The sequence below is a fragment of the Mustela erminea genome, chromosome 7 (genome assembly GCF_009829155.1).
Source record: "Mustela erminea isolate mMusErm1 chromosome 7, mMusErm1.Pri, whole genome shotgun sequence".
NCBI lineage: Eukaryota > Metazoa > Chordata > Mammalia > Carnivora > Mustelidae > Mustela > Mustela erminea.
The window spans coordinates 89,584,629-89,604,161 of record NC_045620.1 but is presented as its reverse complement, the minus strand read 5'-3'; the positions used below and the strand labels follow the sequence as shown (position 1 = coordinate 89,604,161).

Here is a 19,533-nt window from a genome sequence, read left to right as displayed (position 1 = left end):
ACTGCACGGGGTCAGCCTGTGGCTGAGCAACAGTGTTCTCCCCAGGTAGCCAGCCACATGTTCAAAGACCTGATCAGGGACAAGTCTAAGGCTGACTCTCAGAGATCAACTTCTTGGGCTGTTTTCCCCTTCTGAGCAGCATTCTACCTCCTGCACCCCTCTCTCCTCTTCAACAACTCGCTCTTCCAAAAGACCCTCTTGGGCCCCCACACTCCTTCTGGAGAGATCCTTCCTTACCACCCTACTGCCTCCGTAGGGGGCCACACACTTCTGGTTGGAGTGGGCAGTAGCTGGTCTGCCCATGACGCATGAGCAGAACCTTGTCCTTGTTCTGGACAAACCCATGGAAGACTTGCTTGCCTTGGGAACTGGGGCGGGGTGCACATCGGACCTGGGGCAAGGAGGAGGGTGGTCTACGGGTGGGAACAAAAGGCTGCCACTTCTCTCTGATTAGGTAGGACACAGTTCCTGCAAATACAGCCTCCTGAGGCCTGGGGCTGGGAGGCATCCAGGACAGCAAGAAGTAGAGTGGCCCCAGAGAGGCAGGTTTGAGGCCATGGGCAGACAGGTCCTGGTTGGCAGGGAGAAGTTGGGTCACTGGGGAAGCAGGCCCCAGTACTGGACCCAGAGCCAGGCGCTCCAGGGTTCTGGTCCCAGCTCCGCCTCTGATGTACTTTAGTGACACTGATTAAACACATGTACTGAGCCCGTGAGGGGGGCACTGACAGAACACCGGCTGCACACCAGGCTCTCAGCGAGGCCCCGTAACACCCAGTGTCCGGTTGCATCCTCTCTCCCCCTGATGCAAATAGGGGACACTGAGTCACCTGTCCAAGCTCACCCAGTGACAGAGTCGGGGTCGGATCAGGGTCCAGACCGTCCCCATGCCCCTCCCAGTTCTGATGTCTGCAAGCAGGAAGAAGGACACCTTCCAGGGCTTCCTACCTCCTCAGCCAGGGCGCGCAGACGCAGCAGCCAGTCTTCAGCCTGCTCCAGGGCAGCCAGGAGCCCACCATGCCCGAGCTTCAGGGCCAGCGCTGCCTCAGTCATCTGGTTCAGGTGTCGGCTGCGCAGCCTATACAGGTACTGGTCTAGGTGGGTGGCAGAGGGTATCTCGTGGACATCACCTAGGGGTTGGCTGTGAGGGACAGACAGACGGGATGAGCCCAGCACACACACCCGTGCACAGACAGCCCTCACCCCACCCCAAACAAACCCCACACCCTCAGCCTGCCTGCAGGGGACTCCATGGGCCCTAGGTGCTTTCTCCAGCCTGACCCATCTCTCTATGGGACCTGCTCCCTCCTCACCTCCAGGAAGCCTTCCCTAACTACACAGGCCCTCAGGCCTCCTGCTCGGAAGTCCCTCAACCCTCTCTTCAAGAGGCTCCTGTTTGGGACTTAGGAGTTCTTTGGCCCAGGTGTCCCCTCTGTCCCAACGACCGCAAGCCCTCAGAGGGCCCAACAGGTCCCTCTGTGCCCCCTGCATCTTCCTAAAGCAGAGGCCAGAGTACTAAGTTGCCCTGGGCTGAAATGAACCCGTTCTGTTGCACTCACGCGTTCTTCAGGAAGGAAATTTATGGACCCCTGACAAGCCACTGCAGACGCTGTGGGGAGGCCGGCAGCCAGCAGTACAGCTGTGCCGACCTGGGGCAGCCCCAGGACACCCCTCCCAGAACCCTCCATTCGGGAAGCCTATGGAGGAGGAGGTAGGGGGTACATGTAGCCCCAGAAACCCCACCATAGGCCCCACGTGGGGGTTGAGTTTAAACTCCATCCTGTTGGGAGACACGGAACTCTGACCCACCCTGCCCCCCATGGGCTCCCCAGAAGTCCTCCTTCACAGGCTCTTCCTCCGGGGGTCAGTCAATACACACGCAGGGTCACGTGGAAGGGGAAGGGGGCGTCTGTGCTCTCCCTCACCCTGCAGGAGCCCTCTAGGTGATCCCTGCTGGGGGTGGGGGCCTGCTCCACCCCCCCCCGCCCCACCCCCACGGAGCCCTTGACTCCCAAACAGGACATCAGTCAAACCCGCTCCACCAGCTCTGCCCCCACCACTTGCAGCCCCCCCCAGCTCACACTCCCCTCCCCGCAGCGTCTCGACTCCGGCTCCCGGCTGATTTATTTTTCTGCCAATTTCCCCGAGCTATGCAGAACCAATTACCGCCGGAGCGCAGCGGCACCGCCGCCGCCAGATACACCGCTCTGGCAGGCCCTCGGCGCACTACATTTTTCCTGTTATTTTTTTTAATTGAATTTTTAGGGTGGGGGGAGCAGTACGCAAACTCCATCTCGGGAAACTTAAGCCCCGGGGCCTGTCTCAGGTCACGTACTGCACACCCTGTAGTAATATAATATTTACTGCCCCGAGGGTGCCGCGGATGGGGCTGCCCCAGGCCAGGAGAGGGGCGGCCTCCATCCCCAGCCCACTTGATTCGTGGTGGAGGGGCATGCCGCCTGGGTGAAGGGGGGCCTGGGCCCGAGTCCTGGGCTGGGGCCTGCCTGGGAAGGAGGCCTGAGTGGGCCTGAGGGCGGGGGCAGGCCGATCTGGAGTCGGATCTGGAGAGCTGAGCCAACCGGGGTGATTTATGCTCCCAGGCTGAGTCGGGAGCTGGGAGGGACTGCCCTACAGACCACCAAAGGGAGATTTTCATGGAGGCCACCAGCCCAGCCAAGACTCCCCCCGAAACAGCCAGGACCCGTGACCGCCACCAACGAGATGTCTTGGCCCTTTCCTGCCCCGGGAAAGCCCAAGGTAGCGGGGATGGAACAAAAGGGAAACTGGAAAGAGGAGATGGAATGGCATCATGTCCCCATCCCAAACAGGGACGGTCGCCCTGCCAACCCTGGTTGACTTGGAAATGGTGGGCAGGCCCAGGATGGCTCAGCGCAGGCCGAGAGCAGAGCTGGAAGGCTGGAAAAGTCGCTGCCAACCTCCGCAGTGACACGGTATCTTTGTCAGGAACAGCCGCCCAGAAGGCACAGTCTCTGGCCTGAAAGGTGAACTGGTCTAGGGGTCATTCCTTTCTTCCTTGTGAAGGACAGCTCTGCGCGTCCTGACAGGGCTGGGTCCAGAGCACCCAGAACAGAGAGGCAGACAGGCTAGATCCCCGTCCCCCTGGGCAGCCTCAGAGTCAGAAGTACTTCCTGGAGGAAGCCAGTTGGGCCAAGAAAAGCCAGGTGGTGTTCCGGCCAAAGGAACACTATGTGCACAGGAAAAAGGCTTAGAGGCAGGAGGAAGCACACATGGGGTGGTGAGACCTGGACAAGCCAGCCCAGGGGCTCCAAAGGGCTGGAAGGTAGGATGGCTGGGGTCCGTGAGGGAGAGAGGGAGTGCAGACACAGAGGCCTGTCTACCAGGATGAGAGCTAAAACTGCTCCTTAAAGGCAGGGGGAGACGCTGAGGGCTGAAGCCAAGGCCCCAGTTTTGGGAAGACCCCCCAAGAAGGAGCTGGAAGCACTGGCTGACAAGCAGTAGAGAGGTGTGGCAGGCAGATGGGTCCGGGGGTCCAAGGGTGAGAGAAGGTTGGGCTGGAGGAACAGATAGGGCACCCTGGCAGGGGGATGGGGGCTAAGAGGGAGAGAAGCCAGGAAAAGGGAGGTGTGGAAAGAAGGACACTGACTTGGGAGGTGGGACAAGGTCTGGCTGAAGGAATGGAGTGCAGCCAGTGGTTGGCTGTGACCCACTGGCTTGGGGTCCCCATGCCTGGCTTCCCTGCTCCACAGCCCAAAGCAGAGGTGAAGGCAGCCCTCTTGCTGCTGTCCCAGAGATATCAGTGGCCTCAAGAGGTGCCTGAAGGCAGGTCTCCTGATGTCTAGTATTCCTCCCTGGAGACCCAACTACGCTTCCAAGAAGATAGGAAGCTTTCCTCCCCCACCCTCCTGACCTGTAGAGTGACTCAAAAGGGACCAGGCTTTAGCAGAAGTGTGTTTAGCTGAATCCTCTGAGAACAGAGCCTTGGGTCTGGACTTGGGTCCCACCTGTCTCTGATGCTTCAGGCACCTGACACCTGCCAAGGTCCACATACCATATGAGTCACAAGCAGTGCCATGGGTAGAACCCACCCTCCATACCCGGGCTGCCAAGCTGGGCCCATGGTCCACCGAGAGTCACTCGGAGCCCCTCCCCACGCTGACCGCACCCAGCTGTGCCCCTCCAGCCTCACTCTGTTCTCCAACCTCCAGACCACAGATGCTCTCAGGTTCTTCCCACCAACACGGCCAGTCCTAAGTGCCTCGTCTTCCCCAAAAGCTCCTCTTTCCCCCACTGGTCCCCCTGAGAATAGCCCTGCTGTCCACTCGGCTACTCTGGCCAGAGCTGGGGGATCACTCTGCACCTTCCTTGGGCCCCCACATCCAACGTACCAGCAAGTCCTATTCCTCAGAGAGCGATCCAGCCAGCGGTCTCAGCCACTTACAGGGGAGTGAATCTGAGCAAGTTAATCTCCCTGTGCCTCGGTTTTCTTGTCTATAAAACATGGATCTCCCCACTTCCTACCTCATAAGGTGCTTGTGATTAGTCCATATGTGTCACGTGCTCACAAACAGCACCTCCCACAGGAAGTGTTCGTATGAGGCTGTGGTCGTCACGATGCCAGCTAAAGAGTCCACACTGCCTTCTGCCTCCCTTGGCCCCCACCCTTCCCCATGTCCCTGGCCTCGGTGACACCTTTGTCCAGAGTCTCCTTACCACCACCACCAACCCCTTCCTCGCTCTGCAGCCAGGACGAGCACCAGAACCACGGGGATCCCGTGCCCTCCATCAAGTCTCCCAGTGCTGAGCTCACCTGAGCAGACCCCCCAGGCCTATTGATCCCATTTGGGCGTCCTCTTCCCCCGCCAATCCACAGAGGTGGCAGGCATTTCAGGCTTTGCACCTGGGCAGTCCCTTCTGCAAAGGCTAGCTCCTCCCGCTCCTCCTTCAGAGTTCCCCTAGGGAGAGCGACCCCTCCAGGAAGCTCCCCTGAGTGGAATCTGAGTGGAATGCACCTGCTCTGAGCTCCTGCAGCACACGCCTCTAAACTCCCCAACACACCCAGCTTCCTTGGCTCACTTTTCCATCTGTCACCCCTGGAGGGGCTGAAGCTGCAGGCTTGTCAACAGGCTTTGGGCTCCAGGAAGGTCTGGGGAATGCCTAATGACCTGCCTAGAATTCCACCCCTGAGGGGCGGTAGGATGATAAGCAGAAGGTGGGATGGTAAGATAGAGGGGACCCTAGAATACACTTTTCCTACATTAACCCGTAACCCCAAAGAGAATAGAAAAGCAACTATGTGTCATGAAGTCCATTTCACAGCTGAGAAAACTGAGGTCCAGAGAAGTGAAGCTGCCGGAAGCCGCAAAGCTGGTTAAAGGGACAAGACCTAAGTCTCCTGATGCTTCTAATAGTAATTATAGCCAGCATCTATTACATACTTTCTAAAGTGCCAAGCATTTTGCTTCTGTGCTATTATAAGCAGCTATTCTTAACGCGGGGTTGAAGATGAGGAAAGCAAGGCTCAGAGCAGGTGGGTAGCCAGCTCCAAATCTCCCAGCTTTGGGGGAGATGCTGAGATGCCTCCCCTTCTGCTGGGCCTCTGAGCAACCCCACTCCCCATCACCCCCAGAGCCCTCTTTTCCTGAGGTCGACAGAAGGCTAACTGGAAGCCGTGGTCCCCGATGTGGCCCTGGGAAGGAGGGGCGCCGTCAGCCCCACCAGCCAGCTCCTCCTGGAGATTCCATCAGGGAACTAAGAGGTCGGGGATCAGAGACACAATGCTCCCCATTCAGGTGAGCTGGTCCGCCCCAGGCCCACAGCTGCCGCTGCTGCAGGGAGATTTACGACCTGCTCTAAATGTCACCTTTTCAACTCCCCGTGCTGGCTGAACCACCTTTGGACTGAGCGCAGGGTGGACGGCTGGCCAAGCGTGGCTGGGGAGACGTGCCGCCGCTCACCGCCACACACGAGCACTCCCAGGGAAAGGGCCTCGCTGAGCCAGGAGGGAAGGGCGCGTGGGTGCCAGGCACCCCCTACCTGCAGTCTGAGATGAGCTCATCCAACAACTGAGCCAACAGGGAGTCTACGTCCTCGGTGTTGCCCTGCGCCTTCACGGCCAAGTGGACTTGCTCCAGGCCAGCTTCCTGTGGAACAGGCAGGCAAGGGTTGGGACCACAGTGGTGGGGTGGAGGGTATACAACAGCCTCCCAGCCCCTAGGCCCTGTCGCCGAAATCTGAACCTGATGCCCTAACCAAGGGAGAGAACAGTGAGAACAGAGAACGCCGAGCCCAGATGCGACAAACCAGGCGCTGTCTCACCTTGAGAACCTTCCAGGGCTCCCCACACCAAACGGATAGGAATTCCCAAGCCTGGGACTCCACCCATAGGCCTGGTCACAAGGACTTGAGCACTGTGTGCAGACTCCCACACGAGACCGTTGCCTTCCGCTCCTCCCGGGGACCCTCTAGCCAGCCAGTCTGCCGTCTCACAGGCGAAGGACCCTCTGAGCCCACACCAGTCCCCACCTGGAACATTCTATCCCTCCCCAGTTCTCCGGCGCTAGCACCCCCAATCCTCTCCTGCCTTCAGGAACACTGAGACCCCCTCCAATAACAGAGAGCTCCCTCTCCAAACTCGTGGCCCAGTCGCTCCCAGGTCACATGTGTCTCCTGCCGGAGCTGGTCAGGGGCAGTCTCCACAGGCCTCAGCCCGGAGCTTGGAGAGCTCTCACAGAATACCTGTCAGGCCAAGGGCTTGTTCCTCAGACCCCTGGGGTCCCCTCTGCACCCATGGGCCTCCCTGAGCATGTGCCATTCTGAGGGCAGGACTTGGGAAGAACACACAGTCCCGGCCCTCAGGGAGCATCCTGTGAGAGAATGGCCACCTCAAAAGACGGAGTCTGGACTTGCAGAGAAAGGACTCCAAGACCTCCAGGACCTGGGTGCTGGCTGGTCCCCTCCCTATGCAAAAGATGCCAGTCTCGGGAAGGCTGGCCACCATGCCTTCACAAAGGCCGGCATCCCCCCCGCTCCTCCGAGACCACCGTCCTTCCTTTCTCCCCACCCCACCGTCCTCACTGTGCTCACCTCCGCAGCCACAGACAAGCCCAAGCTTCTGTAACCCCTTCCCTCCACCCCACTGCTCCTGACTAGCTCCCAAAGCGAGGCCACACTGGCCTCCCCCAGGTTCCCGTGGGCTACACTACATGTGAAGCACACACACAAATAACCTAGCCACCCACCCCTCCAGGATTAGCAGCTCCCCACCGTTAGTCTCTCTGCCTCTGTCCACTTAGTTCTCCTCCATTCTCTGGCCGAGCCCCCGGGTCCTCAGCTCTCAGCATCCCCAGGGACCCCCCAGGGAACCCCCTGGTCACCTCCAAAACACCACTCCCTGCTTGACCTCGTACACTCTACTTCTCCCTGCCTTCCCAACTCCCCAACCACCAAGTCCTTCTAACCCAAGTCCTGCAGCTTTGTCCCCAAGGTCCCCTCCTGCCCCATGCCTTGTCATCATTCCCGGACCACTGCCACGGCACCCTAACCATGGGTTAGGAGGGCTCCTGCCTCCAATCTCCTCGCTGCCTCCACAACGCCCTCCTGCTGCTTCTTGGCCATCTCCCTCCTCTGAGTGCCCACCCTTCCTCACAGTGTCCTGCAGTGTCACCTGCACTTGGGCTTGGAACCTCTGCGTGAGAGGTGTGGGTGAACCTGCGCTTGCCTTTCCTAAACTGACTCCTGAAGGCAGGGCAGCCCCCCGTCCAAGTCTTCCTTGTGGCGACAGGCCTCCAGCACAAACCCTGGCAGGTGGCAGGAGGCAAATGGACACATGCAAGCATGACGGGTACAAGGCTCTGCCCCCATGCTCCAGCTTGCTTCCTCTCGGCTCCTTCCCTGCACTGCCTCCCACCTCCCTGGGCCCCCTGATCATTCACACTCCCTCTCCTCCCTGCCCGCTAGCAGAACAACATCTCCAAACTGGCAGGCCACGGTCAGGACACAAGGGACCCCAGGCACCCTGAGAGTCTGTGGGCATAGCTTTGTGTAAGTGCGTGACCCCTGTGAGCCTGGTCTATGGACACCCATGGGGGCAGGGTGCGGCACAGGGCGGGTGCAGGGGTGAGGCAGCTTCCACTCACCAGCCGGTCCGCAATCCTGAGCAGCTGGTTCTGAGTCTCAACTCTGTGGCTGATGTCCTCCCAGTAGGAGGACAGCACCACCACGGGCTTCACGTTGCCCCACGGCAAGTAGTAGTAGTGGCACCCTGGAAGGACACGATGGGCCTGCTCCTGAGCCAGGAGAGCAGGGGTGGGTGGGAAGGGGACCAAGGCCAGGACTGATTCAGACCCCTGCTCCCTCCCACTAAGAGCTCCCAGGACATCCACGAGTGGCCCGCGTTCTCTAGTGGCCAAACAGGGCACCTGAGCTCCCTTCATCTGTTGAACAAACAGCTGCCACTCTCAGAGGGGCTCCTGAGCACACCCAGAGGGATTGCTAGAAGGACCTGGGAAACCCCGCTCTCCAAAATCTCTACGTGACTCGGAAAAGCCACTGTGAAAATCAGCTACGGCCGACCACAGCCTGTTTCGGGAGCCCCAGCATGGTCCTGGCAGCAGACAGCCACCTAGAGGAGAGCGGGGAGTGCAGAATGGCACAGAAGGGGACAGAGCAGGGAGTCACCCCAAACAGGTTTGCCTGGGCCAGGGCCTGTGGGTGGGCCTCCGGCAGCTAGCTCTGCAGGAGAAGCAGGATGTCGGCTGGGCCCCCTGCTCTGTGGCCCGGGTCCCAGCCAGGCACACAGCCCCCAGCCTCACCGTCAAAGACCGCCCGGCTGTACTGAGTGGTGGAGGCCAGCGGCAGACACGTCGTGTCGAACTTGTTGCCGTAGTTCCCAATGCTGACCTCAAACTGGATGGCATCATCGACGTCCTGGAGCATGGAGGCCGAGTAGAAAGCGGCAAAGAGGGAGTACTTGCGCCTCCGGAGATACTTCTGGGGGAAGAAAGAACAGCTGATGGGTCATGGAGGAGGAGGGAAGACACTGGGGTGGGGAGGGGGTCACATGTCTGGCCGACCCTGGCCGTGACTGGCGCCCAGTAAACCCTGGCTGGACGGATGGGTGGTGGATGGTCCAGCTAGCAGCAGTGCCCAGATTTGGTTACTAACTGAGCAAACTCATTCCAGGCCTGTGTGTTTGGCCATGTTCCTCTAATAAGGTCTGCTCCTCCAAGGTCATGCTGCTCCTTAATCCAAACCAGCAGCCATGGCACCACCACCCCCCACTCTGGGGGAAGCCTGGTCTCCTGCATCTGCCATCAAAAGGGGCCGCTGTCCAGAGCTCCCAGCCCGTGCCCCTCGGGGTCCCCAGCATGCCCCTCAGCTCTGCGGTAGACACAAGCTGCCCTGTGCTGGGGAGGAATGTCCCCTCTGGGCATCGGGCTCATGGCTGAGGACATGGCAGGCTCTTGATCGCACAGCCTGGTCTGAACCAAGAGGACTCTGCCATCCCCTCCACGGAAGGCAGAGAGAAGAGGATTACATGACCAGGTTGTGGAATATTGTAAACAGTAGTAACAGCTAACGTTTACTGACCGCTCATCACGTAGGGCTTTGTGTCAATCTAATTCTCCCAACGGTCTTAGGAGGTAAGTATACTTATGACCCCTGCTTTGTTGACAAGGAAAGTGCTAGAGCTGGTAAGTGGTCAAGCCAGGATTCAGACCCGCGCTTTCTGGCTGGAGTCTGAAAGCTTTACCATCACACAGACCCCATCCTGCTGCCTCATGGGCACAAGGCTCAGCTCTCCTGCTTTGCTGCTCTGGTACATTTGAGCCTCATTGTCCTCATCTGTGAAACAGAGATACTGAACACAGCTACCTCACAGCTGCTGGGGGGACGCCGTGACATCAAGTGTCATAGCATAGCCTCTGACACACGGTGAGGGATGAATAAGTGTTAGCTGGTCCTACACCATTGTTATAAAACGGACCTCTCACTCTGTATCAAGCTCTAGGCTTGTAAAATAGTCTCCTTTATCTTCGAGCCTCTGAACATTCCTCAGGGAGACGGAGTAGCCGTGGTCTCCCTGGTACGTCACAGCTGAGGCACGGAGGCCCAGAGGGGTGAAGGCCCAGACCGTGGGTGGAGCTGAGCCCTCCCCCACCATGACAGCAGGAGCCAGCCGGGTTTGGCTGCCACTACCTTCACCCCTTCCCGAGCCACGCCCCTCACCTCCACCCGGAGGATGTCGTCAGCAGGGAGGTCCTCCACCTTTTGCTCGCTGTGCTCCACCAGCTTGGTCTCCAAGGAGAGCAGAAGCCGCCCTCGGTAGGCCACACCTTCTCCCTAAGAGGGGTTGGGTCCCCAGGAGCAGGGGGGTTGGAGAGGAGGAGCGGAAGGAAAGGAAAGAAAGGAAAATATGGCCCTCAAGTTGCTCCTCTCCCAGGCAACCAGGAGGGCCCTGGGCTACCCCCATCACTCTGCAGATAAGGAAACGGTGGCCCAGAGAGTTCAGGGCCCATGACAAGCCATCCAGAGGATCAGTACCAGACTCCAGCCCAACCTGAGGAGAGATGAACGGATGAGCCCTGGCTCCCTCGGGGGCCAGGAAAATGAGGGGACAAGGGGGTCAGGCTGGCCCTGAAGGAAAAGCAAAGGGGAGAGAGGGACAAGGAAGAAGTAGCCAGAAGGGGGCCAGGCAGAAGGAGGGCTCTCTGAGGTGGGGGCTGTCTGGCCCCAGGCCCACTCAAGCCCTTGTAGTCTGGACCGGAGCAGACGCTGCCCAGGCTGCAAGGCCCCTCCCTGCACATAGACATGGGGATCTGGGTGTGCGGGGGTGCCGGCGCGCTCACCTTGCCCGTGTTGAGTTCTGCGTAGGGGTCCGGGAAGCCGGTGAACTCCCTGGGGCTGCCGTAGAGGTTGACATAGCAGGGCCCGAAGGTGGGGAGGAAGCCCAGATGGTCGTCCACTGGATGACACAAGTGGGGGTCAGAGGGGCCAGCTCCGTGGAGCCATCTAGGGCTCAACCCAGCCAGCTTCAGGCCTGAACCCATCCCTGGCCCTCAGTTCCCTGAACACACATGGATGTAGCACCCACAAGGGCGTAAAGAATCCTTTGTCTCCCGTAGGTCCCCAAATCCTCACCACTCTGCCGCAATGTAGAGACGTTTATTACTTTTATTAACTCGTTTTACAGATGAGAAAACTGAGGCTCAGGGATGCAAAGGAACACCTCGCTACAGAATGGCATCACCCACAATGCTCTGAGCTCGAAGCCCATGCACTTACTTGGCCAGCATGCAAAGCTGGGCCTCAGGGGCCCCCACTGCCCTGCTCCTCTCAGGCTGCACCCTGTCCTGTGTCCCCACTCCCTCCTGCCCAGGGGTGTGGGGAGGCACAAAAAAGGTCCCAGAGTGACCAGAGAAGCCACCCCCCGGGGAGGGAGGGCAAGGACCTGGTCAGATGTCCCAACCCACAAGGCAGTCCCCTGCCCCACCCCTGGGGCACATGTCCTCCTCACCCCCCTTGTCATGAAGTCGAGACAGATTACCTAACAGTCCGACTCATGCTAGCATTCTGTCTCCCTCCCCACATTGTGCAAAGAACCACCTTTCAGGGGAACAGGTTGGAGGGAGAGTGAAAAGGCAAATCCCACCAATGATGAGGGAAATCTTTTCTCCACGTCACTTCCCTCCTTTTCAGAGGCCCTCTGTTGTTATGTCATGATTTTCCAGCCAAAGCCAAGTTTTCCAGGACAGAATTTACTGAACAGACTCTGAGAGCCCCGCAAAGCCAGGGTGTCTCTTCCAGAGGAAGTGGGGGGAGAGGCTGTTCTCAGAATGCCACAAGTGGGAAGTGGACCCACGAGCAGGAATCATCTGGGATGATCCAATCCATAGGAGCAAGGATGCAGCAAGGCAGGCACAGGATAAATGGCCTCACCAAGGAAATGCTTGAGAACCAGACCTAAGGACAGGAGCTGTGAACCAAGTCCCCCTGCATGCCAAGGCCCTGGGGTGATGCGGGGCGGGCAAAGACAGGGCTGGAGAGATAGATCCTGCCGACCAGAGCTCAGGAGCGTGCCTCCCCACAGAGCTGGCTCCCCAGCCACCGTCACGGCTCTCCCCCAGGTCCCCAGCACACACAGGGCTCTGCCATTTGGGACTGAGGTGGGAGGCCCAGGCTGAGAAAACTAACACGGGCTTTATAATTATGTGTACTAATCATCTCCATTATGATTTACCTTGTGAACTTCAAGAGTTTTCCACTCACCCTGACCTCCTCCTGGTCCCCAAGATGTCTTACCCAGGCCCCTGCCCCATTGCTCCCTACCTGAGAGAGTGGACCCATCTGAGCCTGAGCTGGAGCCCAGCAGGTTCAGGAAAGGGCTGGGAAGCAGGGGAGTGAGGACAGGGAGGGGAACTGTCTTTAAAGCATTCCAAGCAATATTCATATTCAACCTCCTTTGAGAGGTAAAAGCCAAAGGTAAGCTCACAGACCAGTGGTGGTAGATCTCAGCCCCACCTCAGGCAAATCAGAAACTTCCCAGCAAGCAGCACCCTCTCCCCTCCAGCTAAAACCCCAATGCCCAACCCCTTGCCATCCCCAAGGGGGAAGCACATACGGTCCATGGTTGGAGAAGGCTTGACCACACCTGCAGGCTCCTCTGAAGCGTAAAGAAATGGAAAAGGGGTTAGGATGGACATAACTGAGAGGAGGACTGGTTACGTGAACAGGTGGGTGGATGGAGAGCTGGCAGACAGACAGATGGAAAGACAGACAGCTCCCGTGTGGGAAACAAATGTGGCCTGAGGCCCCAGATGTGAATTTATCACAAAGTCATCACAATGCCACCTCCCACAACCCCTCCATCCCCCCCCACCCCCAGCCAGACACAGCCTTAATGCCAGGGTGAGCCCTGAGGTCCCACCGTCTGCCTCTGTATGTCCCTGCTCTGCTTGCCAATTGAAAATGGGACCTGAAACTTGACTCACTACATTCAAGTAATAACACTAAAAAGAAACTGTTTTTTTTTTCTATATTATAGCCAATAAGTGAGGGAAACAAAGTACAGACACAAAGAAAGGGTGGGGGAAACATGAACAGTCCCCCAGGCACACCCAGCACTCCACCCAACAAGCAGGTTGACGCTAGCTACCAAGGTCAAGGTGCAATGGCATTTCAAGGTACAACATCTCCATCTAGTGGCCACTTTCAGGATTGCCACTGAGGGCACCATGTTGCATTTTCACAACAGCAGGCACTGGAATCAGGCTTCAGGCACCTGCCACTCCAAGAGAAGCACAGTGCCAGACACTGCCCATTAGCTGAAGGTTCTACACACTTGGATGTGGCCCTGAATGCTGGTAAGGGGTGTGTAGAAATGAGGAAGCAAGGAAGGAGAAGCAAGAAATGAGAGAAGCAAGGAAGGAGATGCTCTAGCAAACTTCTGGGCTCCGGGAATCTGTCTCTCACTTCAAAGCAGATCTAAGACACCCCGCAGGGGGTGGGCACCCTTCAGTCTCCTGCTTTCAGTGGTCTCTGATCTCAGCCTCTTCCTGCATTCTGACCCTCCCTGTTTCCTCCTCCAACTAGCTGAGTGTAACCAGGTCTGGGGCCATGACCCAGCCTGTGGATACAGCTGGTGAAATCTTTGATTATTTTCATTCACTGGTCATCTTTACCTATTTGTCTCCTCCCCAGAAATTCACCTATGACTATTTTCCCATAGCCCCACAACTATAGCTAAGAGTCAAGAGTTTAGCAAAATGCCGTGAAGGAAGACTGAGTAGAGACACAGAGAAAAAGAGCAGAGGCGGGAGAGAAGGGGAACATGGAAGTCCAGAAACAAGGTCAGGGCTGACCCACTGGTGCAGAAGACATCAGAAGGGCAAGGCCTGGCTATAGGGGGCCCAGGCCCTGCGACCCAGCCCCACCGTTCTTTGCAGCCAGGCCTCCAAAAGGAATGGCGGCTAGCAGAAATCAGACTTTCAGAAGCCATAATTCATGGTCATTTTCATATCCACAGGAATAGGTTTTCATCAGTGAGGGAGCCCCTGGTCATAGGGGAGCTTTTGCCCATAGGGAGAGGACCAGCACGGGCACAGCCGCAACGCCGCGGAGAGCAGCAGCCGGGGCCCACCAGAAGGAAACAGATTCCATTTTAAGCTCCTTCCCAATGATTACGAACAGACCTGGCCAGTTATCTCAGGCTAATGAGGCCAAGGTCACAGCTCTGACCGCCACGTGCTTCTTGCAAAAGAAAACTCGGCTTCACATCCACATACTAACTCTGAATTCTGGCAGTTAACTGGTGGGCCAGCCTAGACACGTGTCCCCCTAACCCTGCCAGCCATCTGACCAAAATATACCTTTGGGGTCCAGGACAACCAAGAGGGGGCTGCCAATGGGCCTATTTCCCAGGGGCAACTTTCATGAATCCCTTCATTCCTTCACTCACTCGTTCATTCATTCAACAAACCTAATCAGGCCCAGTGTTGGGCACGAAGTAAGACATGCCTCTGCTGACAACTTTGACCAATGATTCCTAATTTGGGGGCAGGGCCACAGAACTCCAGGGTCCTGAGGATCATCCCAGGCTCTCTCCTCTTGTCTGCAGACAGCTCATAAAGTCAAGGGCAAAGCGGCTGGTGAAGCAACCTCACACAAAGCCACCATTCAGTCCTCATCACCCTCCGCCAAAACCCAAGTGTCCTGCTGGGTTTTCTCCAAGCCCAGAGAACCAGGGCTGTTGAAGTCCCAGAACACGGAAGACTAGTCTCGGTTTTGTGGCCTGAGCCGTCAAGCCCAATTCTCTCACCCAGGGGGAGCCAGAGAAGACCAGGAGCAGGCCGCCTGGCCTTGTGGGCCGCATGTCACAGCCCTGCAGCGTCCATGGACACCCACGTCTCCTCCTGGAGAAGCTCAGGCCACTTCCTGCTGCCAGCCCTGCCAGCTCTCTCTCCCAGCACATCTCTTAGGCCCACAGCTTGGCGGCCTGACACCAGTGGCAGCCAGACTGGAGGAGAGGCCGAGAACAGCTGGGAAATCATCATCTGGGCTCCAAAGACCAAAACAAAAAACAAAAACACCTAAAACAAAAAACTTTAGTTTTCTTAGAAAAAACTGTAGGCTACATACAAGTACCATCTTTGCAGTATGATTTCCATATGCATAAAGTTCAAATCTGTGTCGTTTCATGGGTCTCATGTGCCTGTTACATTTTGAAAGAACCGCAGCCTCTAAGGAAATCACTCCTTTTTCGAAAACAAAATTTACTAACGGCTTGGGAGCACAGGGTCCAAGGAATACTTAAGTGTGCCCAGGCAAACTTGTGGGCAGACGTGCTTAAGAGGCTACTGTTCGGTCCTGTCCTCACTGGAAAGAAAAACAAAACATGAAAACAAAAACTCCTGGTCGGGCCAAATATTCTGGTGAACCAGGAGGTGGAGGGATAAAGAGAAACAACTGGTTTTTACAGTTTGGTTGAGCTGGGGCTTTGGGGGTGTGAGAAAACAGTGTTGTGCATTGACCGGTGGGCTGGATCCCTCTCGTGTGAAGAAAAAAGACGAAGGGTTGAAAGGAAAGTCGTGGTGACACGTCCTGAGATGCCCTCAGGACACATGGGAGAAGCTAGGCAGGGAGCAAGGCAAACGCTAACCTGTGTCTTCAGAAAGAGACGCACCTCTGAAGGAAGGGACGCCAGAAGCATCCCTTTACATCGTGAAACACGGCTCCATTTTGAGCAGTAAATTACACTCTTGTATTGTTTCAGAGATCAAGCTATTTAATAACACCTTTAACCCTGATTAGCCGTAGTTGCAGGAAGATTCTCCTTTATTCTGAAAACAATCGATGGGAGAGGAGGAACCCACCTTCGAAGGCCTCCCTCGTTGCCCATGACCTGAGCGCCATCTAGTGGCCAAATAAACATCTTCCTCACATTCCCATTAAAACCTTCACAGTGACCCTGAAAAAGATGCAGGCCAACATCACCATCAGAAATGAAGACTGATGGGGAGACAGGGATCTAAATTCTCCCTCCAGCAGCTGGTGGCAGGCACAGCCGTAGCCTCTTGAAACAGTAGCCATCGGACAACAGTCAGAAGGTCATTTTGTGCTTCTACCAGAGCAGTCTGGCCTTGGATTCTAAGGGTGGGGGACAGCACCAATGGGAAAACTGGAGATTCCTTCCATACCAGGAGTTTTGATCTGCAAAGGGTCCAGAATGCCCCATCTCCTGTCCCATCCTCATGACGCACTGCCCTCCACGTCAAATTTTCCTATCTGTCCATCCAAAATAGCCATTCTCACAAATGATCGGAACAGCGCCAGAGACGGGAAACTGCATCCTTCCTGGGATGATTGTTCCCATTTGGGAGGGGGAGGGGCAAGGGCAGGAGGGGCCTTCCCAGCAGGGCCCTGTGGAAGGCAATTTTTGTGTATTTCGCCAATTAAAAGTAACGACAATGAAGTTAGAATGGCAGAGAGCGGCTAGATATTAAAGCTGTATGAGGACCCTGGAATTCCAGTGCCCGATTCTGTATTTTCAGGAGTGTTTGAATTTTCTATAATTAAAAGGTGGGAGGGGTAATATTTCAGAGAACCTAGAAGAAGGGATTGCTCAATTTCAGGAGCACTAGGTGGAATCTTCCAGAAACTGGGCACATTCACCTATGCTCCAGGTATAGATTTGTCACAATGGATGGACAGAGAACACTGCACCCATCTGTAGAAAGATACCAACACTGACCAGGGCTTGCTAGAGAGAGAATAAAGGAGAAAGGAAGATTCACAGAGTACCTGTCCAGATGGGGAAACAGCATCTGTAAGGTTCCAGAGAACATTTACCCGAAAGTCTCAGGAAATGATGTGAAATTCTCAACAGAGTGCAAGAAGCAGTCGCTTTTATGGAACAAAGCAAAACTTCTGGGAGAGAACAGACCAAAAAGAAAATGGAAATATCAAAGGAATGACAGAGGGAAAAGAAGGCGGGACAAGAAACTAAAAATGTAATGGCCAATTTTAAACCACATGGAAAGCAGTCAGGAGAACTGGTACAGGGAAAAATAAAATCAGATTAGTGATGCAGAAAGCCAATAATAATGATACTACACAGCAAACATTACTTTACTTTAGGGTTTCATGTATACCAGACACTCTAAGAATGTTACATTTATAATCTCACTGGATCTTTACAACAACCTTATGAGACCAGGACTAGTGAAAGAGGAGTGACTCACTCAGCTACGAAGAAACAGAATTGGGACCCAAGCTGCCTGCTTCCAGAGATCCTGCTCTGATCCCTACCCCACCCTGCCTTCAGCTGTTCATGTTCTCATGTTAGAATAAATTATTCTAACTCAACTCAAAGAATTCAGCATGTCTCAGACAAGATTCGATGAAAAGAGTCCTGCCCCTGGATACATCAAAGTAATTTAACCATAAGAAAAAAGATGCATTTCTACAAGCAGCATCTAGTTCGATAAAAGTAGACCACCAACAAAAAAAATAAAATCTGCTCTTCAAAAGTGCACTTACAGAAATTCAAAAGAATAAATATTTAAATGTAAAAATAAATAAATAAAAAGAAAGTTCAATATAACCTTGGGGTTTGCTGAAGGCCAAAAGCGTGATCTATGAGGCAGAAACCAAATAAGCACAAGATGTTAATTAGGGGGCGCCTGGGTGGCTCAGTGGGTTAAAGCCTCTGCCTTTAGCTCAGGTCATGATCCCAGGGTCCTGGGATCAAGCCCCACATCAGGCTCTCTGCTCCGCGGGGAGCCTGCTTCCTCCTCTCTTTCTCTGCCTACTTGTGATCTCTGTCAAATAAATAAATAAAATCTTTAAAAAAAAAAAGATGTTAATTAGAAAATCTTAAAAAAAAACAAAATAAGTTGAAGAGAGTTAAAGATGAGAGTAAAAAGATAAGAGAATATAAAATTAGAAAAGAAAAAAATCAAAAACTGAAGAAAAAAATATTAGAACTGATAAATAAATCCAAATTCTTTGGAAAGTCCAACAAAGAGTGTGTGTGTGTCTGTGTCTGTGTACATGTGCATGCACATGCACACACACACATGTGATGGGGCTGGGAGGGGGGAGGCTTGTAACAAGGCTAATCAAGAAAAAAAGAAAACTCAAACACATATCATTAAAAATAAGAAAGGGGACAATACCACAAGTAGAAAGAACTGTTTAAATTATAAAAGAGGGCTCTCTACAACAACTATGCAAATAAATTAGAGGACCTCAGCATAGTGAATACACTTCTAGGAAGATATAAATTATCAAAATTGACTATCATAAAAGTAACAAACTAAAAATAACAGTGATCACAGGAGAAATTGAAAAGTTTTTAAAGAGCTAGTGCTATACCAACTCAAAAAGGGCACCCAGCCCATCTGGTTTTATGGGTGAATTCTTTCAAACCCTCAAAAGACTATATTTTTATGTTATATAAACTGCTCCAGATGTTAGAAAAGACTTTAAGTCTTTCCAATTAATTTCACAGAGCCAGCATTACCCAGATACCAAAACCTAAGAAATAGCAAGCAGACATACCAATTAAAGGTAATAGAAAATCAAGAAACAGGCCCAAGAACACATTTAGGAATTTAGCAGGGGATAAAGGTGGCATTGCAAAATATAGGCAAAAGATTATTCAATATACACTGTTGGTATTACCAAAGAACAATTGTGGAAAAAAATAATGTTAGATCCTTGCCTTATCGGCTAAGGAAAAGGTTAACAGATTTGGCTACATAAAAATTGTAAATTTCCATGCATCTAATCCTACTAAATGGTAAAATAAAACAGTCAAGAATTATTTACTACTTATACGACAGGCAGATAGTTAATATCCATACATATACAGAACCCTTACAAAATAATGAGAAAAAGACAAACATACCATCAGAAATATGGACAAGACAATGAACAGGCAATTTATAATAGAATAAATATAAAGTATATAAATATATATAATATGTAAATATAAATTAATTATTAAATTATGTTTAAATTTTTATTCATCAACTTTATTGGCTACTGATGAAATGAAAATTAAGGCAACAATGAAATTCACCCACCAAATTTACAAAGTTCTTTTTTAATATTATTTTACCCTGTGTTGGTGAAGATACAGCAAAAGAAGCTCATATGAGTGACCAAAGTGGACATTAGTCCAGTCTTTTCGAAGGGCAGTTTTGATATTTACAAATCACTTTAAAATGTACAAATCCTTTCATACAGCAATTCCACTTCTAGGTAATCATTCAAAAAAATCACAACTTGCATAAAGATTCAGCTACAAAAATATTCAATAAAATTTAGTTCTTTTTAATGTAGAAAAATTAGAAAGCACCTGAGTATTCATCATTAACTAGTGAATGTGGACTATGGTATACCCACACAACAGAACATGTGTATTCATTTAAAATGATATTGTAAAAGAATATTTAATAACATGAGTAAAACATCTCTGTTGTATTGCCAAGTGACAAAAAGCAATTTTCAAAACAATTGCTTCAAAATACGCTTTATTGCACACACATGTGT

At 53.5% G+C, this 19,533-nt stretch overlaps 1 protein-coding gene across 21 annotated transcripts in view; it reads right to left on the bottom strand.

Annotated features, from left to right (window-relative positions):
- The window catches only part of DYSF (dysferlin), a 204,191-nt gene that overhangs the window by 109,706 nt on the left and 74,952 nt on the right, over positions 1–19,533 (bottom strand). For 12 of the 21 annotated variants that reach the window (XM_032352429.1, XM_032352420.1, XM_032352432.1 and 9 more), the window contains 7 exons: positions 12,599–12,640; positions 10,827–10,942; positions 10,207–10,320; positions 8,790–8,967; positions 8,115–8,239; positions 6,013–6,119; positions 946–1,138 (listed from right to left, as the gene is read on the bottom strand). In XM_032352429.1, the coding sequence (XP_032208320.1) occupies positions 946–1,138; positions 6,013–6,119; positions 8,115–8,239; positions 8,790–8,967; positions 10,207–10,320; positions 10,827–10,942; positions 12,599–12,640 (875 nt within the window). The remainder of the gene's footprint in view (positions 1–945; positions 1,139–6,012; positions 6,120–8,114; positions 8,240–8,789; positions 8,968–10,206; positions 10,321–10,826; positions 10,943–12,598; positions 12,641–19,533) is intronic. The other 9 variants (XM_032352426.1, XM_032352435.1, XM_032352438.1 and 6 more) reach the window with 1 other exon arrangement.